The sequence below is a fragment of the Ranitomeya imitator genome, chromosome 1 (assembly GCF_032444005.1).
Source record: "Ranitomeya imitator isolate aRanImi1 chromosome 1, aRanImi1.pri, whole genome shotgun sequence".
In the NCBI taxonomy this organism is placed as follows: domain Eukaryota; kingdom Metazoa; phylum Chordata; class Amphibia; order Anura; family Dendrobatidae; genus Ranitomeya; species Ranitomeya imitator.
In genome coordinates, this window is record NC_091282.1 from 164,508,824 (window position 1) to 164,534,983 (window position 26,160).

General features: G+C 42.9%; 1 protein-coding gene across 3 annotated transcripts in view; it reads left to right on the forward strand.

Moving 5' to 3' along the window:
• Window positions 1-26,160, forward strand: part of LOC138664991 (uncharacterized) — a 201,978-nt gene that overhangs the window by 85,058 nt on the left and 90,760 nt on the right. For all 3 annotated transcript variants that reach the window (XM_069752115.1, XM_069752110.1, XM_069752124.1), the window contains one exon: window positions 14,658-14,780. In XM_069752115.1, the coding sequence (XP_069608216.1) occupies window positions 14,658-14,780 (123 nt within the window). The remainder of the gene's footprint in view (window positions 1-14,657; window positions 14,781-26,160) is intronic.

Sequence of the window (26,160 nt, forward strand, 5' to 3'; positions counted from 1 at the left end):
CTCTGCTAAACAAGCCTGCTTCACAACCCTCGTATCTTCCCTATCCTACAACCCCAAACAGTTATTCAAAACCTTTAACTTCCTCCTCCGCCCCCCACTGCCCCTTCCAACCTCCCTCATCTCTACTGAGGACTTTGTCGCACACTTTAAAAATAAGATCGACCAAACAAGGCAAGTCTTCATTGTTCAACCACCACAACCCCTTTGTATATTAGAGCAATGCCCAAACCCCATTACCTCCCTACCCAACCTCACCACCACTCTTATCCCATCCCTAACCCAACTCTTCAACCTATCACTAACTTCTGGCACCTTCCCTTCTGTTTTCAAACATTCCACAATCAAGCCTATCCTTAAAAAGCCAACCCTCGATCCAACTGCTATATCCAGCTATCACCCAATATAGCTGCTCCCATTCGCTTCCAAACTCCCGTTCATCCTGAACTTTCCTCCCACCTCTCCTCTATCTTGCTCTTTGACAATCTACAATCTGGTTTCCGCCCCCATCACTCAACTGAGACATCCTTGACCAAAATGACCTACTTACAGCCGTAGCTAACTGACGATACTCTGTACTCCTCCTTCTAGACCTGTCCTCTGCTTTCGACACAGTTGACCACTGCCTCCTACTACAGATCCTCTCCTCCTTTGGCATCAAAGACCTCGCCCTATCCTGGATCTCCTCATACCTTTCCAACCGCACATTCCGCGTCTCCCACTCCCACACTACCTCCTCATCCCACCCTCTCTGTTGGAGTCCCCCAAGGATCTGTTCTAGGACCCCTACTCTTCTCAATCCATACACTTGGCCTGGGACAACTCATAAAGTCCCATGGATTCCAGTACCACCTTTATGCTGATGACACTCAGATATACCTTTCTGGCCCAGACGTCACCTCTCTGCTGTCCAGAATTCCGGAGTGTCTATCAGCCATATCCTCCTTCTCCTCTTGCTTCCTCAAACTCAATGTGGACAAATTTAAACTCATCATCTTTCCTCCATCTCATAGATCTTCCTTACCTGACCTATCTTTCGCAATTAATGACATCACGCTTTCCCCCGTACCGGAAGTCCGCTGCCTCGTAGTAACCCTTGACTCTGTCCTGTCCTTCAAACTGCACATCCAAGCTCTTTCCACCTCCTGTCGCCTCCAGCTCAAAAATGTCTCCAGAATCCGTCCTTTCCTCAACCGTCAATCTATTAAAATGCTTGTGCATACCCTCATCATTTCCTGCCTTGACTACTGCAACATCCTTTTCTGTGGCCTCCCTGCTAATACCCTTGCACCTCTCCAGTCCATCATTAACTCTACTGCCTGACTAATTCATCTCCCTCCTCGCTACTCCTCCGCTTCCCCCCTCTGCAAATCTCTTCACTGGCTCCCATTCCCTCAGCATATCCAGTTCAGATTACTAATATTGATCTACAAAGCCATCCATAACCTGCCCCCTCCATATATCTCTGTACTAATCCCCCGATATCTTCCCTCACATAATCTCCTGTCCTCCCAAGACCTCCTTCTCTCCTCCACACTTATTCGCTTCTCACCTAACTGCCTCTAAGACTTTTCCCGAATATCCCCCTTCCTCTGGAATTCTTTGCCCCAACACGTCCGACTATGAACCACATTCGGATCCTTCAGACGGAAAACCCATCTCTTCAGGAAAGCCTACAGTCTGCATTGACTCCGCTGCCTCCTCACCACTACCGGAGCTAACGCCTCACCAACACCGGAGCTCCTACAACCCTTGACCTACTGTCTCCTTCCCCACCATCCTGTAGAATGTAAGCTCGCAAGGGCAGGGTCCTCGCCCTCTGTATCTGTAATTGTTAGTTTGCTTACTATAAGTGATTAGTGATGAGCGAATATACTCGTTACTCGAGATTTCTCGAGCATGCTCGGGGGTCCTCCGAGAATTTTATAGTGCTCGGAGTTTTAGTTTTTCTTGCCGCAGCTGAATGATTTACATCTGTTAGCCAGCATAAGTACATGTGGGGATTCCCTAGCAACCAGGCAACCCCCACATGTACTTATGCTGGCTAACAGATGTAAATCATTCAGCTGCGGCAAGAAAAACTTAAAACTCCGAGCACTAAAAAATACTCGGAGGACCCCCGAGCATGCTCGAGAAATCTCGAGTAACGAGTATATTCGCTCATCACTGTAAGTGATATCTGTAATTTGTATGTAACCCCTTCTCATGTACAGCACCATGGAATCAATGGTGCTATGCAAATAAATAATAATAATAATAATAATAGCAATAATGCCACTATAAAAATGAATAATAATTCTGCGCTGCATATTTTAAAGCAGGGGGTTCGGAGATAATCAATGTAGTTTTGTCTGAAAACATTCAGTTTATTTGGATTTTGCTAATCTTTGCACCTTCTGCCATCAGGAGTCTAGTGGGTGTGGGGTGGAGGAGTCGTATTCAAAGCCATCTCTGTATGTCTGCACTTACAGAGAAGGTCACCAGTCATTGAGTGATACCACTTACTAGACCCCTTAGCATAGTAATGGCAGAGATTTCAACAATTCTCTTCTGTTCTTTCATGTGGATGTTAACCTGGACCTTAAGTAAAGCCAGATGTATTTTACGTAAATTGGATGCTAGGTTGTTTCTCTTTCTTTCCACAAAACTATATATCCTTCTCTATACCTTGCTGATGGCAGACTAAACACTTTATTGTGACAGGTACTCGTTAAGTGTAAGTTTAGTCTTACTTTGCGCTTTCCTATGTTATTCCCCTCCATATCCCTAACATAAAAACACAAATTGATGCTTTTCTTTTTCTAATCCTGAATAGTGGCAGAGGTGTCATTGAGCAGCTACTGGCAAAATTTCAATTGATGTGAAAAACATCAGCTTTATTTTTCGCAAATTATTTATATACTTCAGTTGAATTTTATGACCAGTATTGATTAAAGTATAGTCCAAGGCCACTTACGGTAATTAAGGGACCTTAATGTGTGCATGGAAGTGTGGTCAGTCTGTCTGAACAATGGGTGGTCATTGCGTCTATAAGAGCCCTAATTGTTATTTACAAACCCAAGCTGTTTTTCACTATCTATACAGTTAAGTCCAGAAATATTTGGGCAGTGACATACGTTTTGGCATTTTAGTTGTCTACCAAAATATATTCAAGATACAGTAATATAGGCTTAAAGTGCAGACTCTCAGCTTTAGGTCTCGCCCACACATCGGACGAGTGCAATGTGAGAAAAAATCGGATTGCACTGCGACCAGTGTTATTCAATTATGCAGTGCTGATCTGTTTATTTTCTCAGGTGTAATTTCACTCAGAAATCTGATGAGTGTGAGAAAAAAATTGGATGCCATGTGGACCATCAGTATTGCATCCCATTTTTATGGATACATCACAATTCTGTAGCATAAGAAACTGTAAATGGTCCTGTCAATGATTGATAGCTGCTGGGTTAAAAAACAGATTTCATACTCCTCACGGATGACAAGTGAGGAAATACCCATACCTCTTTTCTGGATGTGAATGATACCTATTTTTTTTTTATACGCTAGTGTGAGCGCACCTTTAATTTGATGTTATTCACATGCTCATCATTGGAGTCAGAGTTTAGGAATTACATCTGTTTAATATGTAGCTGCCTCTTTTTAAAGGGACCAAAAATAATTGGACAGTTATTTGAAAAGCTCTTTAAAGGGAACCTGTCACCACCAAAATCGAGGGTGAGGTAACCCCACCGTCATCAGGGGCTTATCTACAGCATTCTGTAATGCTGTAGATAAGCCCCCGATGTATCCTGGTTAATGAGAAAAAGAGGTTAGATTATACTCACCCAGGTGCGGTCCCGCTGCAGTCCGGTCCGATGGGTGTCGCGGTCTGGTCCGGCGCCTCCCATCTTCATCAGATGACGTCCTCTTCTGGTCTTCACGCTGCGACTCCGGCGCAGGCGTACTTTGTCTGCCCTGTTTAGAGCAAAGTACTGCAGTGCTTATGCACCGGGCTTCTCTGACCTTTCCCGGAGCCTGGGCACTGCAGTACTTTGCGCTGCCCTCAACAGGGCAGACAAAGTACGCCTGCGCCGGAGCCGCAGCGTGAAGACCAGAAGAGAACGTCAACATAAGAAGATGGGAGGCCCCGGACCGGACCGCGACACCCACCGGATCGGACCGCTGCCCAGGTGAGTATAATCTAACCTCTTTTTCTCATCTTTTAGGATACATCGGGGGCTTATCTACAGCATTCCAGAATGCTGTAGATAAGCCCCTGATGCTGGTCGGCTTAGCTCATCTTGGATTTTGGGGGTGACAAGTTCCTTTTAATGGGCCATTCCCACATCAATTAACCCCTTGACCTTGGAGGTATTTTCGTTTTTGTGTTTTCGTTTTTCGCTCCCCGTCTTCCCAGAGCCATAACTTTTTTTTATTGTTCCGTTAATATGGTTGTGTGAGGGCTTGTTTTTTGCGGGATGAGTTGTACTTTTGAACGACACCATTGGTTTTACCATGACGTGTACTAGACAATGGGAAAAAAATGTCAAGTGCTGTGAAATTGCAAAAAAAGTGCAATCCCACACTTGTTTTTTGTTTGGCTTTTTTTACTAGGTTCACCTAATGCTAAAACTGACATGCCATTGTGATTCTCCAGTTTATGAGTTCTCACACATGAAACATGTCTAGGTTATGTTTAATCTAAGTGGTGAAAAAAAATTTCAAACTTTATTTAAAAAAATTTCCAATACCTGTAGTTTCCATTTTCCTTGATCTTGGGTTGGGTGAGGGCTTATTTTCTGTGTGCCGAGCTGAGGTTTTTAAAGATACCGTTTTGGTGCAGATGCGATGTTTTGATCGCCCGTTATTACATTTTAATGCAATGTTGCGGCGACCCAAAAAACATAATTCTGGCATTTTTACTTTTTTTCTCGCTACAGCGTTTAGCGGTCAGGTTAATCCTTCTTTTTTTATTTGACAGATCGGGCGATTCTGAACGCGGCAATATCAAATATGTGTATGTTTGACTTTTTTTTATTGTTTTATTTTGAATGGGGTGATAGGGGGGAGATTTGAACTTTTTTATTTTTGGCATGCTTCAATAGTCTCCATGGGAGACTAGAAGCTGCAATAACTCGATCTGCTCGGATACATTCAGGCGATGATCAGTTCACCTGTATGTAGCTGAATTACTCACTTGCTATGAGCGGAAACCACTGGGCGACGCTCACAGCAAGCCGGCAGTGACAACCATAGAGGTCTCCAGGAAGCTTCTAGTTGTCATGCCAACCCACCGGTGAGCCACGATCACGTGACGGGGGTCACCGGTGGGCGGATTTCCAGCAGACAGCGGGATTTAACGGATTAAAAGGGTTAGTGGAAGAAGACAGACCATCGTTAGGCTGTAAAAAAAGAAGAAATTCATCAGAGAGATTGTAAAAATGTTATGAGTGACCAAGTCAACAGTTTGGTGCACTGGTGAACTCAAAAAGGCCTGGATGTCCATGAAAGGCAACAGTGGGGATTAATCGCAGAAGTTTTCACAATATGCACCCAAGTGAAAAATACTCTCCAGGAAGTAAGTGTTCCAGTATCTAAGTTTACTATAGAAAAATACTTTATGAGAGCAAATCCAGAGGGTTCACCACAAGGTGCAAACCATTAATCAGCCTTAAATATAGAAAGCCCAGATTAGACTTGCCAAAAAAATCTAAAGACTCCAGCCCAGTTCTGGAACAGCATTCTTTGGATAGATGAAACTAAGATCAACTGTACCAGAATAATGACCTCGTGACCTCGTCTCCCGGTACTTTCCTCCACGCAACCTCCGATCCTCACAAGATCTCCTTCTCTACTCCCCTCATATCTCCTCTTCCCATAATCGCATACAAGATTTCTCTCGCGCATCACCCCTACTCTGGAACCCTCTACCACAACATATCAGACTCTCACCTACCATCGAAACCTTCAAAAAGAACCTGAAGACCTTCCTCTTCCGGGAAGCCTACAACCTGCAGTAACCACCGATCGACCAAACCACTGCACGACCAGCTCTATCCTCACCTACTGTATCCTTACCCATCCCTTGTAGATTGTGAGCCCTCGCGGGCAGGGTCCCCTCTCCTCCTGTACCAGTTGTGACTTGTATTGTTCAAGATTATTGTACCTGTTTTTATTATGTATACCCCTCCTCACATCTAAAGCGCCATGGAATAAATGGCGCTATAATAATAAATAATAATATTAATGGGAAGAAGAAAGTATGGAGAAGTTTTGGACTGATTCGTTATCCAAAGCACACTACAACCTCTGTAAAATATGGTGGTGGCTGTGTGATGGCATGCATGGCTTCCAATCACTGGCTCACAAGTGTTTATTGATGATGTGACTGAAGACAGAAGCAACCGGATGAATTCTGAAGTGTACAGGGCAATACTTTCTGCTCAGGTTCAACCAAATGTAGCAAGCGTGATTGGTCGGCACTTCAGGCTATGTGCACATGTTGTGTTTTTTTTTCGAGTTTTTTTGCTATAAAAACGCAAAAAAAACCGCATACATATGCATCCCATCAATTATAATGCATTCTGCAATTTTTGTGCACATGATGCGTTTTTTTCCGCAAAAAAAATGCATCGCGGTAAAAAACGCATCATCTTCATTAATTTTGCGGATTTTTCGCGTTTTTCTTGCTATTTAATGCATTGGGGAAAAAACGTGCAAAAATCACGTGAAAAATGCGAAAAAAAAACGCATGTGGATTTCTTGCAGAAAATGTACGGTTTTCTTCAGGAACTTTCTGCACGAAATCCTGACGTGTGCACATACCCTCACAGTACAGATGGACAATGACCCAAAATATACTGTGAAAGCAACACAGGAGTTTTTAAGGCAATGAAGTGGAATATTCTACAATAACCGAGCCAATTACCAGATCTCAACCCCTTCGAGCAGCATCTTACATGCTTAAGACAAAACAACGCAGAAAGACCCATAAACAAGCAACAACTGAACTCAACTGCTTTAAAGGCCTGGCAAAGCGTCACAAAGGAGTGTAAACCCAGCGTTTGGTGACGTCCACGGGTTCCAGACTTCAGGCAGTCATTGCCTTCAAAGGATTCTCTACAAAGTATTAAAAATTATCTTTTTATTTATGGTAAATTTGTTCAATTTTTGAACCCCTGAGATGAGGAGGTTTTGTAGAAAAATGGTTAGAAATTGCAAACGTTTCAAGAGATAAAATAACTAAAAATTGGCATTTGCATATGTATTTACCCCTTCTGCGATGAAGCCCCTAAATATTTATCAATTATTAAATTTAGCAATTTAGCAATTCTCTTCATAAGTGTTATGTTTGGTGAAAGGAAGTCCACTTGTGTGCAATCTAAGTGTCAGATGGTTTGTCAGTATATACACACCTTATCTAAAAGGCCACATAGGTTACCACAGTATTAAGCAAGAGGTACCACTAAGCAAACAACATCATCAAGACCAAGGAGTTCTTCAAACAAGTTAGGGAAGTTAATGAAGAGAAAAGTCAGGGTTGGCTTAGAATAAATAAATAAAATATCCCAATCTTTGCTCTTCCCCCCCAGAGCACCATCAAATCCGTTATCATTAAATGGGAAGCACATAGTACCACAACAAACCTGCCAGGAGGGGGCTGCCCACCAAAACTCTATCGGGGCAAGGAGGGCATTAATCAGAGAGACAGCACAGAAGCCAAAGGTAACCTTCAAGAGACTGCAGCGTTCCCAAGCAGAGACTGGAGTATCTGTCCACACAACCACAATTAGCCGTACACTCCCAAAAGGTGACCTTTATGGAAGAGTGGGCAGACAAATGTCTTTACTTACACACACAAATTGTAAGACTCGTTTTGAGTTCGCCAAATATATGAAGGAGGGTAGTATGGTCAGATATGACCAAAATTGAAATTTTTGGCCACCAAGGTAAACCCTATCTCAGGCGCCAAACAACATAGCTCATCACCCAAAGAACACCATCCCCACAGTGAAACATAGTGGTGGCAGCATCATATTTAGGGGATGTTTTTCAGCACTAGGGATAGGGAAAATGGTCCGAGTTAAGGGGAAGATGGATAGTGCAAAATACAGGGATATTCTTGAGCAAAAACCTGTTTCAGTCTGTCATTGATTTGAGACTGGAAGGGAGATTTGTTGTGAATTCTGTTGTCAAGCTCCCTCCTGTGGTCATGAATGGTACTTCGGCTGGTTCTGTCCATGGGCTTCCTCTGGTGGTTGTGAGTGGGGCTGCGGCTTCTGAGTTTCCTTCCACAGGTGACGAGGTTAATTCGTTAGCTGGCTGCTCTATTTAACTCCACTTGGATCATTGCTCCATGCCACCTGTCAATGTTCCAGTATTGGTCTGTTCGCTCCTGGATCGTTCTGGTGACCTGTCTTCTCCAGCAGAAGCTAAGTTCCTGCTTGTTTTTCTCTTGTTTGCTATTTTTCTGTCCAGCTTGCTATTTTGATTTTTGTCTTGCTTGCTGGAAGCTCTGGGACGCAGAGGGGCGCCTCCGCACCGTGAGTCGGTGCGGAGGGTCTTTTTTGCGCCCTCTGTGTGGTGTTTTGTAGTTTTTGTGCTGACCGCAAAGTCACCTTTCCTATCCTGTCTGTTCAGTAAGTCGGGCCTCTCTTTGCTAAAATCTATTTCATCTCTGTGTTTGTGATTTTCATCTTACTCACAGTCATTATATGTGGGGGGCTGCCTTTTCCTTTGGGGAATTTCTCTGAGGCAAGGTAGGCTTTATTTTTCTATCTTTAGGGCTAGCTAGTTCTTAGGCTGTGACGAGTTGCATAGGGAGCGTTAGGAGCAATCCACGGCTATTTCTAGTTTGTGTGATAGGATTAGGGATTGCGGTCAGCAGAGTTCCCACGTCCCAGAGCTTGTCCTGTATTATTATTAACTATCAGGTCTTTCCGTGTGCTCTTAACCACCAGGTCCATTATTGTCCTAACCACCAGGTCATAACAAAGATTCACCTTCCAACAAAACAATGACACAAAGCATACTGCTAAAGCAAAACTCGAGTGGAGTGGAAACGTATGAATGTTTTGGAGTGGCCTAGTCAAAGTAAGGTCAGACTTGAAAATTGCTGTTGACCCAGAGGAAACCATTGAACGTGAAGGAGCTTGGAGAAGTTTTGCTTTGAGGAATTGACAAAATTTCCAGTGGCAAGATGTGGAAAGCTCATGGACATTTATCCAAGTGACTTGCAGCTGTAATTGCCGCAAAAGTAGGCTCTACAAAGTACTGACTTTAGGGGGAGGAGCATTTATGCACACTGACGTTTTCAGCTTTTTTGTCCTATTCGTTGTTTGCTTCCTAATAAAAAGAAAATCATATGTTCAGAGTTATAGGCATGTTCTTTAGATGAACTGATTCAAACCCTCAAAAAAAAAAAAAAAAAAGTGAGTTTCCAGGTAGTGAGGTATCAAACAATGAAAAATGCTGAGGGATGTGAATACTTTTGCAAGCCGCTGTATAAGCATAGGTTTAATAAAGATGAGTCTGTGGCATAAGTCCTTACTCATCCTACATATTTTCATCCTTTTCAGGTTTTGTTACCTTTAATTTCTGGACACTTTTATGAGGCAGAGTAATATACCATGTGCCAGGTTCTCAGCGTAAGAAATGGATGTTGGAAAAGGCTTTAACCTCGTGAAGAAACATAGCTGGATAGGTGAAATTTTGGACGGAGAGCTAATTTTCCTGGACAGATTTGTGTGGGCCCATTGGAAAATTGGGGGACTTTACGGTTACAAGGAAACACTGGCCAGGAGCCAGAGCTACAAGCGCTCACATCTATGTGTCCTGAACTGTAATATAAAGGACGTACACACTGAAATAAGCAGCAAATCTGTTCTACTTCACAGTAAAGACGTATTTTCATATATTTCTTTAATGTGAAGTTGGCATCTCGAAGTATTTACGCTTCGTCCATGGCTGGCAGAACATCTTGAAAACACTAACACTGGTTGTGGTTCTTTTCCTAAATCTGCCATTCCCAAACTGGACAAGCAGTTATTGAAGTAATTATTGAACCATGATTTCATCTGCAAATATATTTATGGGTATCCAGGTGGTTTGTCAGTTTAGCTCATTTGGACGTTACTTTGTTTTACGCGGAGAATATACACCTTGGCTTTACCTCTGGTGAACCTGCCTATGTGCGTTAGGCCATTGCTTTTTCAGTAACTCTATATTCTGCGGCATGTATACTATAAGATGGCCCATGAGTAGTTGGCTTGTATAGCTTCATGTGAAAAAGGTATTTAAGCTCCTAGTGAGAATGATCTTATCTAACAAGCTATGGAGGGGGATCACATTTCCTGAAGCTTGCTGACCATTCCCTATAGTCCATATGCAGAATACAGGCTGCTATGATTGGGGACCTGAATTCTGTTGAGTAACAGGACAGGAGTGGACATTAGCTGATCATAAAATCATTCTGATAATAGAAATCTATTAGTAATCTGGTTTTCCATAGTATAGACCTCATTGGGAGGAACATTTCCTTCCTGCGATAAGTTTTTATTAGTAGATTAATCTTTAAAATTCTATTAAAACTCTGAACTGAGACAAAAAAGACATTAAGACCTCAGGAAAGAAATATATCTTGGTACCGTGTTAGCCAGTAGATAGAAAAATATTTAGAATTGAGAGTCCTCAGTGGTTGATACCTTTTAATGGCTAACTGAAAAGATGTGTCGCTGTCCATTTGTGTCCATCTTTTCAGTTAGGCTACGTTCACATTTGCGTTGTGCGCCGCTGCGTCGGCGACACAACGCAAACAAAAACGCAACAAAATGCACGCAAAAACGCTGCGTTTTGCGACGCATGCGTCGTTTTTTGCCGAAATTTGGACGCAAGAAAAATGCAACTTGTTGCGTTTTTTTGGCCCGACGCTTGCGGCAAAAAAACGCATGCGTCGCACAACGCATCACAAAAAGACGCATGCGTCCCCCATGTTAAATATAGGGGCGCATGATGCATGCGTCGCCACTGTGTCGCCCGACGCAAACAGCATAACGCTAATGTGAACGTAGCCTTAGCCATTAAAAGGAATCAACCACTGAGGACTCTCAATTCTAAATATTAAGACCTCAAACATTGTACAGATGGTATGGACAGGCCACCAGCAAGGCCAAAAGTCAAGACAATTAAAATAGTAAATAAGTATATAAAGGACCTGTCTGTGAAATATTAATGTGGACATTTGTGTACATTTGGACTACATCTATAAGTTATGACAAATATAGTTTAGGCTATGAATAAAAATCTGAAATATAATGGGGTTTGGTTTTTTTCCCTTTTGGTTAACAATTTATGGAACTAATGTAAAATATTTATTGTTGCTTTATTTGTAAATGTATATCTGGATTCTTACTTGCAATCCTGCACTATTCATCGTATAGAGTATTTTATGTATTTGTAGTCCATTCAGTACCTACATGTTTGTCCCTTGCCAAATACTAGAGGACTGCTACTCTAAAAAGATTGATTAAAGACAACCTGTCAGCACAATTTAATAATGTAAAGTAGAGACGTGGCTGCAATGGCTCCGTAATTCTGATTTAAATTGATTCCTTTGGTGTAGAAATCCGCTTTGTGGTTCTTCTTTAATCACCCATTGATGTTTTCTGCTAATTAGATTTTGGTGATTCCCAGGCCCCTCTGCCTGCCTCCGGTTTGTGATTCCCCGGCCCCTCTGCCTGCATCTGGTCTGTGATTCCCCGGCCCCTCCACCTGCCTCCGCTCTGTGATTCCCCGGCCCCTTCACCTGCCTCCGCTCTGTGATTCCCCGGCTCCTCCATCTGCCTCCGGTCTGTGATCCCCCAGCGCCTCCGCCTTCCTCCGGTCTGTGATCCCCCGCCCCCTCTGCCTCCGGTCTGTGATTCCTCGGCCCCTCTGCCTGCCTTCGGTCTGTGATTCTGCGGTCCCACTGCCTTCCTCCGCTCTGTGATTCCCTGGCCCCTCCGCTTGCCTCCGGTCTGTGATTCCCCGACCCCTCCGCCTGCCTCCGGTCTGTGATTCCCCGGCCCCTCCGCCTTCCTCCGGTCTGTGATCCCCCGCCCCCTCTGCCTCTGGTCTGTGATTCCTCGGCCCCTCTGCCTGCCTTCGGTCTGTGATTCCCCGGCCCCTCTACTTGCCTCCGGTCTGTGATTTCCCCAGCCCCTCTGCCTGCCTCCGGTATGTGTTCCCCTGGCCCCTCTGCCTCCGGTCTGTGATTCCCCGGCCCCTCTGCCTGCCTTCGGTTTGTGATTCCCCGGCCCCTCTGCCTGCCTTCAGTCTGTGATCCCCCGACCCCTCTGCCTCCGGGCTGTGATTCCCCGACCCCTCCGCCTGCCTCCAGTCTGTGAATGAAAAAAAACAAAACGTTTATTTAAAAAAAAAAAAAGGTTTGAGAATGGCGGCGCCTGCGAAGTAACAGCTATCGGATCACAAATAGCTGCTACTGCGCAGGTGCGGCCGGTGCCATTTTCAAATGTTTTCTTTTTGTTTTAGGAATATCAGGACAATTGCAAAGAAATTAGTCATAAACGCAGTAAATATGCAATCAGGCTGCAGCGCAGGTTCCACCGCCGGTGCCTGCCTTTAGAAGGTCCCCCCCCCCAGATGTGCAGAATTATTAGGCAAGTTGTATTTTGATCACACGATACTTTTTATACATGTTGTCCTACTCCAAGCTGTTCAGGCTTGAGAGCAAACTACCAATTAAGTAAATCAGGTGATGTGCATCTCTGTAATGAGGAGCGGTGTTGTCTAATGACATCAAAACCCTATATATGGTGTGCTTAATTATTAGGCAACTTCCTTTCCTTTGGCAAAATGGGTCAGAAGAGAGATTTGCCGGGCTCTGATAAGTCCAAAATTGTGAGATGTCTTGCAGAGGGATGCAGCAATCTTGAAATTGTTCGGTGATCATGCTTCAGAAGTTTGGCAATCAAGTGTTTCATGGCAAATATCCAACAGTGTCGCAAGAAGCGTGTTGGGCAAAAAAGGCGCAAAATAACTGCCCATGAGTTGAGGAAAATCAAGCGTGAAGCTGCCAAGATGCCATTTGCCACCAGTTTTGCCATATTTCAGAGCTGCAACGTTACTGGAGTAACAAAGAGCACAAGGTGTGCGATACTCAGGGATATGGCCAAGGTAAGGAAGGCTGAAAAACCACCTCCTTTGAACAAGAAACATAAGATAAAACGTCAAGACTGGGCCAAGAAATATCTTAAGACTGACTTTTCAAAGGTTTTATGGACCGATGAAATGAGAGTGACCCTTGATGGGCCAGATGGACGGGCCAGAGGGTGGATCAGTAACGGGCAGAAAGCTCCACTCTGATTCAGATGCCAGCAAGGTGGAGGTGGGGTACTGGTATAGGCTGGTATCATCAAAGATGAACTTGTGGGACCTTTTCGGGTTTAGGATGGAGTGAAGCTCAACGCCCAGACCTACTGCCAGTTTCTGGAAGACAACTTGCAAGCAGTGGTACAGGAAGAAGTCGGTATCGTTCAAGAAAAACATGATTTTCATGCAGGACAATGCTCCATCACATGCCTCCAACTACTCCACAGCGTGGCTGGCCAGTAAAGGTCTCAAAGAAGAAAAAATAATGACATGGCCCCCTTGTTCACCTGATCTGAACCCCATAGAGAACCTGTGGTCCGTCATAAAATGTGAGATCTACAGGGAGGGGAAACAGTACACCTCTCGGAACAGTGTCTGGGAGGCTGTGGTGGCTGCTGCACGCAATGTTGATCGTAAACAGATCAAGCAACTAACAGAATCTATGGATGGAAGGCCGCTGAGTGTCATGATAAAGAAAGGTGGCTATATTGGTCACTAATTTTTTGGGGTTTTGTTTTTGCATGTCAGAAATATTTATTTCTAAATTTTTTGCAGTTATATTGGTTTACCTGGTGAAAATAAACAAGCGAGATGGGAATATATTTGGTTTTTATTAAGTTGCCTAATAATTCTGCACAGTAATAGTTACCTGCACAAACAGATATCCTCCTAAGATAGCCAAATCTAAAAAAAAAACCCACTCCAACTTCCAAAAATATTGAGCTTTGATATTTATGAGTCTTTTGGGTTGATTGAGAACATAGTTGTTGATCAATAATAAATATAATCCTCTAAAATACAACTTGCCTAATAATTTTGCACACAGTGTATATAATGTTCATTATGTAAGCTAGGGATCAGGTCATTGAGGGATCAGTGACCTGTCAGAAGCCATACAAATGAATAGCTAATCAGAGCACCACATGAAGACTCCCACAGGCCGCTCTGGAGCACTAGCATATCGTTAACTCAAAACTGAAAATAAAGATTAAAGTTTTGATAAATGTCATACTGTTCTGTGTCTGTTGCTCAGCTCAAATGCAGATCAATGTAACGCCATAGTTAGTCATAGAAGCCCTCTGTAGATTGTCATACTGCCTTCCTTCTGATCCATACTTCTTCCTTGGATCATGACTGGAGGATGCATAATGCTCTCTCGCTGCAGAAGGTAGCACTGCGCACACACTGGTTGTGATGGCACCATGTGATCTTATTACGGAGTGAAATTACATCACTGCATTTAACCCCTTTGCTTTGTTATATTGTATTCTTTCCAAACCTATTGTCATATATCTCCTGCTATTTCATTATAGACAACAAGTGTAGAAAATCTGTCTCTACCATGGATAATGTCTGTAAGACAAGCGACTAAAAACCCAGTGACTCTGTTGGATCTTTGTTACGGGAAAGTTGATAACCTGAACCTTCTCTATGTGGTAAGTTTTCAATATGCCATTATACACAATTGTAATAATGTCATGGCTACGAATTTCCAAAATGTTTTGTTGAAAGGGGGTTAAGCTAAAGAGCATGTTGAAGGCAGTTTGCCTGGATCTTCCTGGCTACTATAACACTTCTAAGAATTAGGGCGCATTCAGACGTCCGGTCTGAGATCGGACTGCAATGCACTGACTGGTCACGGGTCTCCTAACTTGTGTGACCGCTTCATTAAAATATTTGAAGCTGTCACTTTCAGGTCGGGAGACCGGCGGCCAGTCCATGCATAGCGTTCCGATCTTGGAGCGATTTTAATGGACGTCTGAATTCGCCCTTACTGTGAAAATGAACTTTAAACCATTTTGCGTATGAGCTAACAAGTGCTCAGAGAGTGGCCCCAAACTCTGCAAGTGCTCTGGCTCTCTGCAGTATACTTTGCCCCATGCCGTCTACTTCTTGGCCTCAATACAAATATCTCGCTGAGGATCTGTTTATACCAAGGAAGGTGACGGGCACAAGGGGGCATTCTTTGCGTCTGGAGGAGAGAAGGTTTTTCCACCAACATAGAAGAGGATTCTTTACTGTTAGGGCAGTGAGAATCTGGAATTGCTTGCCTGAGGAGGTGGTGATGGCGAACTCAGTCGAGGGGTTCAAGAGAGGCCTGGATGTCTTCCTGGAGCAAAACAATATTGTATCATACAATTATTAGGTTCTGTAGAAGGACGTAGATCTGGGGATTTATTATGATGGAATATAGGCTGAACTGGATGGACAAATGTCTTTTTTCGGCCTTACTAACTATGTTACTATGTTGATTAAATTCTCCCCCCTCCTGGTTTGTCACTGATTTCATCATTACAATACCCTACCCGGCACTTACACCGTAAACTCCCTGATTTGTCAACTGTAATCAGCAGAGAAAAATCAACCCATAATGATTAGGTACTGATATAGATTGAATGGATTAATTAAAACTTAACCTTTAAACGAGATACCAATTCACCGCGCTAGGCTGAGATAATAGAGAAAAAAAAATATATACTCACTCTGTGATTGTGTTATTATGGAGCATATATCAGGAAACTCATAAGAATTAAATCCTTTTGGTGGTCACTGCCAATAAAAAATAGTAGAGATCATATACATAAATGGATAGAATTACCAGTAGTACTGCTGGCTAAAAAATTTTCAGTCCTTACTACTGGGTGTGAATGTCCATGAGAGACTTCTTGGACTGGAAACTGGGTTCTAGCGTGAAGGGGTTCTGTTAGTAGTATGCTTTAATTGTATGTATTTAGTACTTCAGGGAATAACAATATGTTATATGATTAATGGATGTGTTCCCGATCCCTAAATACTAGCCTCTGAGTATTTGAGACATACTGCAGTATAGGCAGAGGCAGCAATTGACACTTGAAGGTGAAGGCAGTCCGACCAATGAGATACTGATGGAAAGCACTAGGTAAATGAGAGCAGTAATTAGAGGTAATCGCTCGTGCAGCCGAGTGCTTGAATAACCTGTGCGTATATGTGTAAAATTAGTATGAGCCCATAAGACCTTACTGCGATATAAGGTACAGGCAGAGGCAGCGTGTAATAATTGTAGGTGATGGCAGCCCAACTAGTAGAAACGCTGATAGCAAGCACTAAATAAATGATATATGATAGCGATGACTAGAGAAATACTCTCATAGCGTTAAATGCTAGAGATAGAATTGCAATTAGTGCGCTCACTTGTAGAGCCTAATTCCTTGCATGGGCCGGCTGGGTGCTGCTGCTAAGCGTGGTGGTGCTGGCTAGCAGTGACAGTGCGGCCTGAGGACGCGCCAACTCCTTGCGCGCTCCGGCCAGAAGCAGCGCTAAGGGTTGCGGCGTGGAAAAAAGCTTCTGTGACGTCACGAAGAAGCAGGACGGGTGCACGATAGACTCAATTCTACGCGTTTCAATGGGTGTCGCCCCTCTTCGTCACTTGTAAAAAGAAAAAATACAGGAGCTGCCATCATGGCATCATTACGTTTCCAGTAAGCTTTTGTTTTACTATTATTTTTGGAAAAAACTCATTGCATAAATGATGCCAAATTTCTCCATCCTAAAAGGGATGTCTCGTTAGAGACTAGAGCTGGGTGATTAACCAAATTTTAGAATTAGACAACTGAATTCAGAACTGCAGCACAACAGCGTTGTCTCACTATTGGTGGGAGAGCGCAGGAAGAAGCGAGGAGGCTGTGTGAGGAGAGCCATGGACGGGAGCAATGGGCTGCTGCACTTAGCCAGGAATCACCTAGAATGTGGCTAGAAATGACAAATGTCGGACTATATCCGTTAACCCCATAACAGCTGCAGCGTGGCTCTATCATCTGGGAGGGCTGTTAGTAGTATCTACATCTCCCTGAAACTTTCACTGTCACCTCCTTCTGATAGGAGATAAAATATGTATCTTGTGCAACCACCATCCTTAAATGCTTGTGGGCTCCTCTTCTCGGTTTGGTACCCACTGCTCCAGGTAATAAAGTGTCCGCAGCACCTTGCATTTTTGTGAGTGCCAGAGTTAACTCTTGCCTCCTCTTCTGCATTTAGATTGGGTGTTGATCCATGTTTTGTTTCACCTATGGAGAGGAGGAGGTAAGAGTCGACCCCCTCACACTTTCTCTCTAAAATGCTTGGTCCCTCAAAGGCCACTCCATGCCCTTCAAAAACTACACCAAATGTATTTATTTATTTTACTCGCTTAAATAACCCCATTAATTTCCACAGCGCTTTACGTTAAGGTATGTGCACACTAAATCTTTCAGCTAGATTCTGCCAAAAAGAAAAAGTGCACAAAGCAATATCAAAATTTATTTACAGTTTATATAAAAAGTCTTGTTAAAATGCCATGTTTTGTTATGTACTAAAAATCATACCAAGGAGAATCATTTTAAACTTTTTCTACCTTTTAATGTCAGCAATAATGTGGACAAATTTATTGAGAAACAAACTGAAATCATTATGAAGGGTAAAAATGAAAATAACAAAACTAAAATAATGTTTTGCATATGTGTGAAAACCCTCTTATAATTGGAGATGTAACTGTGTTCCAACTTAGCCAATCACATTTGCACTCATGTTAAAGGGAACCTGTCACCCCAAAATTCGAGAATGAGCTGCGGCCACCGGCATCAGGGGCTTATCTACAGTATTCTGTAATGCTGTAGATAAGCCCCCGATGTAACCTGAAAGATAAGAAAAACGAGTTAGATTATAATCACCCAGGGCCGGTCCCGCTGCGGTCCGGTCTGATGGGCGGTGTGGTCCGGTCCGGCGTCTCCCATCTTCATGCGATGACATCCTCTTCTTTTCTTCCTGCCGCGGCTCCTGCGCAGGCGTACTTTGTCTGCTGAAGACATAAGAAATGTGAAGATTGTTCCAGCTCCTTTCCGATTAAAAGTCCTTTATTGATACATATCCTTAAGAATCATCCCTGCACAAAAGGGAATGTGAACAGCGACGAAAACCTGCTAATAGCAACGCGTTTCGATCTAAAGATCTTCATCATGGCTACCTGTTAAGGGCAGAGCAAAGTACTGCAGTGCGCAGGTGCTGGGCCCCTCTGACCTTTCCCGGCCCCTGCGCACTGCAGTACTTTGTCTGTCGTCAACAGGACAGACAAAGTACGCCTGCGCAGGAGCCGCAGTAGGAAGAAAAGAAGAGGACGTCATCGTATGAAGATGGGAGGTGCTGGACAACGATGCCCATCGGATCCGAACCGAACTGGGACCGCCCCTGGGTGAGTATAATATAACCTGTTTTTCTTACCTTTCAGGGTACATCGGGGGCTTATCTACAGCATTAAAGAATGCTGTAGATAAGCCCCTAATGGCGGTGGACGCTTCTCATACTCGAATTTTGGGGTGACCGATTCCCTTTAAATAGTAGTCGTTACAAAGCTGCAATCATTTAATGTGATTACGATTAACCCCATATGAAGTTTACCTGTTCAAGTAGGATTTTCCTGTAATTTTCTTAGTTGCATTTTACAGCAAAAACTATGGTTCATAAATATCTTACAACACAGCAAAGGGATCTCATTGTTGAAAGTTCTCAGTTAGGAAATGGGTACAGAAACATTTCCAAGTTATTAGATATACCATGGAAAACTGTCATCAAGAAGTGGCTTAAATTTGATACAACAGAGGCATTAGCTGCAACTGGATGTCCTCAAAAAATTGAGCAAAAAATTGATCTAATAGGCTGCCAAGAGGCCAACAGCAAGCAAGTAGTAAAAAGCATTTTGGTTTGATGAGACCAAGGTTGAACATTTTGGCCATAATTCCGAAAGGTATGTTTGGTGCAAATCCAACACTGCACATCACCAAAAGAACCCCATACCCACAAGGAAGCATAGTGGAGGCAGCATTTTGCTTTGCTTTTCAGCTAAATGTGACGTCACATCTGGCTCTCCTTGACTTTTCTGCAGCAAATACGCTGCAAGAAAAGTCATCCTAGTGTATTTGCAGCATTTTTTCACCATCCATTCAAGTCAAAATGGCTGAAAAATGCTGAAAGAAGTGACATGCTCTATGTAAAAAAAAAACGCTGCAAAGCACAAAATACCGATCACACAAAAACCCAATGTGTGTGCATGAGATTTCTGAAATCTTATAGGCTTTGCTGGTACTTAAAAAGCAGCTGAAAATTAGCATAAAAAAACGCAGCAGAAACGCCCTGTGTGAACTTACCCTTACACTACGCTACATATACATTTTACACAAGTGTAAGCCGTAAAATGTTTGGTGGGAATGCTTCTTTAAGTAAATGTGAATCATGTTGTACATTTTTGATACTGGCACATATTTAATTTGTGGTGATTTTTTTATTTCGGTTAAAGGAACTGGTTTAGATAAAAAACACCAAACTGTCAAGTTGATAGCTGCAGAAAACCTCATGTTGAAATCATCAAAGCTTTTAATTTAAAGATCTGATAGATTCTCAATCCTTTATATCTCAACTAAGCCACAGGGGAAGGAGAGACAACTGAATGAATAATTAACATAGAAGAGAGTAAAGTGTGCACACACTGCAACATGTAGAACCATCTCTTGAATATTATCTTGTCACAAATGCTGCAGGATTACAAAAGGGAAAATGAGCAACTAGAGTGCATTTCTAAGTGAGGATTCAATCTGGCTCCATGAGAGAGAAATTATGCTGCCGCTGGGGTGTCAGAAATAAGATGATACATTTAAAAGAAAAAATGAAATGTATGTATGCATGTGTGTGTAATGTAAATATATTTGTTGTGTATATATCTATCTATATAATCGTCTAAAGCAGTGTTTCTCAACTCCAGTCCTCAAGACCCCACAATAGGTCATGTTTTCAGGATTTCCTTAGCATTGCACAGGTGATGAGATTAATGCCTGAGCAGGTGATGAAATTATCGCCTGTGCAATACTAAGGAAATCCTGAAAACATGATCTGTTGTGGGGTCTTGAGGACTGGGTTGAGAAACACTGGTCTAAGGGGTACTTCCGTCTGTCTTTCTGTCTGTTTGTCTGTAATGGAAATCCCGCGTCGCTGATTGGTCGCGGCTGGCAGGCCGCATCCAGTCAGCGACAGGCTTAGTCCAGCCGCGAATTGGCCCCTCCCTACTCTCCTCAAGTCAGTTCCCCCTCCCTACTCCCTTCCAGTCAGTGCCAGTGTGTCGCCCCATCCCGGACCAACTTTTTACTATTGATGCTGCTTATGCAGCATCAATAGTAAAAAGATATACTGTAAAAAAATAATAAAAAAATAATAAATTGTGCTATTCTCACCTTCCGACGTCCACCGATACGCAAGACCGCTAAGTCATCTGGGTAATTTCGCAAAGCATCACTGGGAACGGAAGCTGGCGGCAGCATCGCGCGCGTCGGGACAGCTTTGGTGGACGACGGAGGGTGAGTATATAACTATTTTTTTATTTTAATTCTTTTTTTTAAACAGGGATATGGTGCCCACACTGTTATATAGTACGTGGGCTGTGTTATATACTGCGTGGGCTGTGTTATATACTGCGTGGGCTGTGTTATATACTGCATGGGCTGTGTTATATACTGCATGGCCTGTGTTATACACTACATGGGGTGTGTTATTTACCACGTGGGCTGTGCTATATATTACGTGGGCTGTGTTATATACTGCCTGGCTGCTATATACTACGTGGGCAGTGTTATATACTGCGTGGTCTGTGTTATATACTACATGGGCTGTATTATATACTACGTGGGCTGTGCTATATATAATGTGGGCTGTGTTATATACTGCCTTGCTGCTATATACTATGTGGACAGTGTTATATACTGCTTGGGCTGTGCTATATATTACGTGGGCTGTGCTATATACTATGTGGCTGCTATATACTATATGGCTGCTATATACTATGTGGCTGCTATATACTGCGTGGCTGTGCTATATACTACGTGGCTGTGGTATATACTGTACTACGTTGCTTTCAAAGGGCAAATTGAAGATAATTTCAAATACAACCCCAAAAATGGGCCGTACAAAATTGTTGGCGCCCTCAACTTAATATTTGGTTGCACACCCTTTATAATAAATAACTGCAATCAATCGCTTCCTATAACTGTCAACCATAAACAAGCTTCTAACACCTCTCAAGTGGAATTTTGGACCATTCTTCTTTTGCAAACTGCTCCATGTCTCTTACATTTCAAGGGCGCTTTCTCCCAACAGCAAGGTTAAGATCCCTCCACAGGTGTTCAATAGGATTTAGGTCCGGATTCTTTGCTGTCACTTCAGAACTCTCCAGCACTTTGTTTCCATCCATTTCTGGGTGCTTCTTGAAGTATGTTTGGCGTCATTGTCCTGCTGAAAGACTCATGAAATAGGACGAAAACCCAGCTTTCTGACACTGGACAATACATTGCAACCCAAAATCCTTTTGTAATTTTCAGATTTCATGATACTTTGCACACAATTAAGATACCCAGTGCCAGAGGCAGCAAAACAACCCCAAAACATCTTTGTACCTCCACCATATTTTACAGTTTTCGGTAAACAGTAGAATTATTATTTATGAATATAGCACCATTTATACTATGGCGCTTTACATGTGAGGAGGGGTATACTTAATAAAAAAACAAGTATAGTAATCTTAATACAATTCAAGCCTGGTACAGAAGGAGAGAGGACTCTGCCCACGAGGGCTCACAATCTACAAAGGATGGGTGAGGATACAATAGGTGAGGGTAGAACTGGTTGTGCAGTGGTTTGGTGGATCGGTGGTTACTGCAGGTTGTAGCTTGTTGGAAGAGGTGGGTCTTCAGGTTCTGTTTGAAGGATTCTATGGTAGGCGAGAGTCTGAAGTGTTGGGGTAGAGAGTTCCAGAGTATGGGGGAAGCACGGGAGAAATCTTGTATGCGACTGTGGGAAGAGGAGATAAGAGGGGAGTCGAGAAGGAGATCTTTTGAGGATCGGAGGTTGTGTGCAGGTAAGTACCGGGAGACTTGGTCACAGATGTATGGAGGGGACAGGTTGTGGATGCCTTTGTATGCCATGGTTCGGGTTTTGAACTGGAGTCATTGGGTAATGGGGAGCCAGTGCAGGGATTGACAGAGGGGAGAGGCTGGGAAATAGCTGGGGGACAGGTGGATTAGTCGGGCAGCAGAGTTTAGATTAGATTAGAGGGGTGCAAGAGTGTTATAGGGGAGGCCACATGGCAGGAGGTTGCAGTAGTCAAGGCGGGAGATATTGAGGGCATGGACTAGGGTTATTGCAGATTCTTTGTTGAGGATTGTACGGATCCGGGAAATATTTTTGAGTTGAAGTCTGCAGAAAGTGGAAAGGGCTTGAAGGGTTTGAAGGAAACATTTTTTACAATCCCCAGTATATGGTGTTATGGTTGAAATGGATTGGAGTACGAGGCAATATCTTTAAGTATAGTCTTTCTTAATAAATGTATGTTGTTACATTTCCTGTAATCCAATATCATGTGATGTCATCATAAGAGTTGGATATCTAAATGTTCCAGAAGTCATACAAAACCATACACCATTTCCGTGCAGGGTACACAACCTTTCAGTTAGAAATTTCAAAATAAAATCTGGTTAAAAAATGAATTATTTATGTATACGGTATGTATGTTTACTGTATTTTCATTTATATTTCACAGTATTTAGCATCTATTCTGTCTGTCAAAACCAATTTCAAAATTGATTTGGAAAGCTAGAACCATTACACAATTTATATTATAAGGACAAATGGAGTGGCCAAACTGACCTAACCTGTAGGAGGAAAGGCACAATGGCCATGTCATACTTCTATTGTTTGTGTTATGGGTGTGACCTTTTCTAGATAAACTGAAGCAAATTGACATTGACAGCCTATGAGAGCTACTGATCTCGCATGAAAAACATTATTGCAAATTCCTTCTCAGCAGAAGTGCTTTCCTTGTTGAATTATTCATTTCCAGCACTACTTCATATAGTGCACCTGCTGGCAGGGTTTCACATTGCTTATTAAAATATGTGCAGCAGGCTTTACAATTAAGTCTTTGAGAATTACAACCATTTTGCTTACATAATGTTTTACAGTGCATTAGATTAGTGGTAACAAAGGGAGGAATTTGCATTTCAACAGGACATTTCTGAATGGTAATCACAAGGGCAAGGGGTCACGCCGATATGAATATTGTAATTTAATTGCAAAGAGACTATGCAATATTTTATTTTTATCACACTATATCATTTAAAGATATTATGTGATCGTATAGGATTTATAATCTGTACTGTGAAAATATATCTAATTTAAAGGATATTTTATTTATGCGGTATATTGTACAGTTGCTTTATATTCAAGACAAATTCACAAGGATATTTCTGATAGGTGAGAAATAAGGAGAAGCGATGGCACGTTGGGTTTAAAAAGAAGAATGATCTAAGTTTATTTTTGTATTTTTTTACATCATACAGAGTTTTGTTCTAGTGTTATTGCTTTATTGGTTACCATCATGTTCAGAGTTAGCAAATGGTTAAATAGTACGTAATATTGCCATGCTGCAATCGGGCTCCGCAAAGCGTCGGGCCACGGGAAACAGTCATCACCTAGTGCACACATCGCATACCTCTACAACCAGGTCATCGCTTGAAGAAAATCCATTGCTTTAGGTTTTATTTCATAAATCAATAGTGGGCATGAAAATAAGCAACTTTGTAATATATCTTATCAGAAAAATGTACTTCTTTCTGTGCCAAAATGGGTCATTCATTATCAAAATGTTCAATTTGCAGGGCATTGAAGTAGCTTAGGTATCTATGGTTACGACCACTAACTGGCTGCCAAGAGAGGTGGTGAGTTCTCCTTCAATGGAAGTCTTCAAATAGAGGCTGGACAGACATCTGTCTGAGGTGGTGTAGTGTATCCCCTGCATTGAACAGGGGTTTGGACACGATGACCCTGGAAGAGACTTCCAACTCTAACATTCTATGATTCTATGAACTTCCACTATATGAGCCCACTATATGGATACCTAAGCTTCTGCACATGGGATAAGTGACATAGTTTATCATAAGAGCTCAAATACATTTTTAACCCCTTAATCCCATATGACGTACTATCCCGTCGAGGTGACCTATGACTTAATTCCCAGTGACTGGATGTCATGCATGCAATCGGCCGCGCTCACTGGGAGAGCGCGGCCGATCGTGGCCCGGTGTCAGCTGACTATCACAGCTGATATCCGGCACTATGTGTCAGGAGCGGTCACGGACCGCTCCTCGCACATTAACCCCCGGAACACTGTGATCAAACATGATCGCAGCGTTCCGGGGGCATAGGGAAGTATTGCGCAGGGAGGGGGCTCCCTGCGGGCTTCCCTGAGACCCTCGGTACAAGGCGATGTGCTCACCTTGTACTGAGCGTCTCCTCCCTGCAGGCCCCGCATCCAAAATGGCCGTGGGGCTACTTCCGGGTCCTGCAGGGAGGTGGCTTACAAGCACCTGCTCAGAGCAGGCGCCTGTAAGCCTGGAGCAGTGTGCGTCAGATCGCTGATCTGACACAGTGCTCTGCAAAGTGTCAGATCAGCGATCTGTCACTATATAGTGATGTCCCCCCTGGGACAATGTGATAATGTAAAAAAATACATTTCTTTATCTACATAAAAAAACAAAACAATAAAAGTACACATATTTAGTATCGCCGCGTCCGTAACGACCCGACCTATAAAACTGTACCACTAGTTAACCCCTTCAGTGAACACCATAAAAAAAAAAAACGAGGCAAAAAACAACGATTAATTATCATACCACCGAACAAAAAGTGAAATAGCACGCTATCATAAAGACAGATATAAATAACCATGGTACCGCTGAAAACGTCATCTTGTCCCGCAAAAAATGAGCCGCCATACAGCATCATCAGCGAAAAAATAAAAAAGTTCTCAGAATAAAGCGATGCAAAAATAATTATTTTTTCTATAAAATAGTTTTTATCGTATAAAAGTGCCAAAACATTTAAAAAGTGATATAAATGAGGTATCGCTGTAAATGTACTGACCCGAAGAATAAAACTGCTTTATCCATTTTACCAAACGTGGAACGGTATAAACACCCCCACAAAAGAAATTCATGAATGGCTGGTTTTTAGTCATTCTGCCTCACAAAAATCGGAATAAAAAGCGATCAAAAAATGTCACGTGCCCGAAAATGTTACCAATAAAAATGTCAACTCGTCCCACAAAAAAAACAAGACCTCACATGACTCTGTGGATCAAAATATCGAAAAATTATAACTTTCAAAATGTGGAGACGCAAAAACTATTTTTTGTAATAAAAAGCGTCTTTTAGTGTGTGACAGCTGCCAATCATAAAAATCCGCTAAAAAACCCGCTATATAAGTAAATCAAACCCCCCTTCATGACCCCCTTAGTTAGGGAAAAATAATAACATTAAAAAATATACCGTATATACTCGAGTATAAGCCGAGATTTTCAGCCCAAATTTTTGGGCTGAAAGTGCCCCCCTCGGCTTATACTCGAGTCACGGTAGTGGTGGGGTCGGCAGGTGAGGGGGTGAGGGCGCTGAGGCATACTTACCTAGTCCCAGCGATCCTCGCGCTGTCCCTGCCTTCCTCCCCGTCTTCTGTGCTGCAGCTTCTTCCCCTCTTCAGCGGTCACGTGGGACCGCTCATTACAGAAATGAATAAGCGGCTCCACCTCCCATAGGGGCGGAGCCGCTTATTCATTTCTCTAATCAGCGGTGCCGGTGACCGCTGATAGAGAAAGAAGCTGCGGCACCGAAGACAGGAGGGGACAGCGCGAGGATCGCCAGGACTAGGTGAGTATGTTATATTCACCTGTCCTCGTTCCAGCCGCCGGGCGTCGCTCCATCTTCCCGGCCGGCG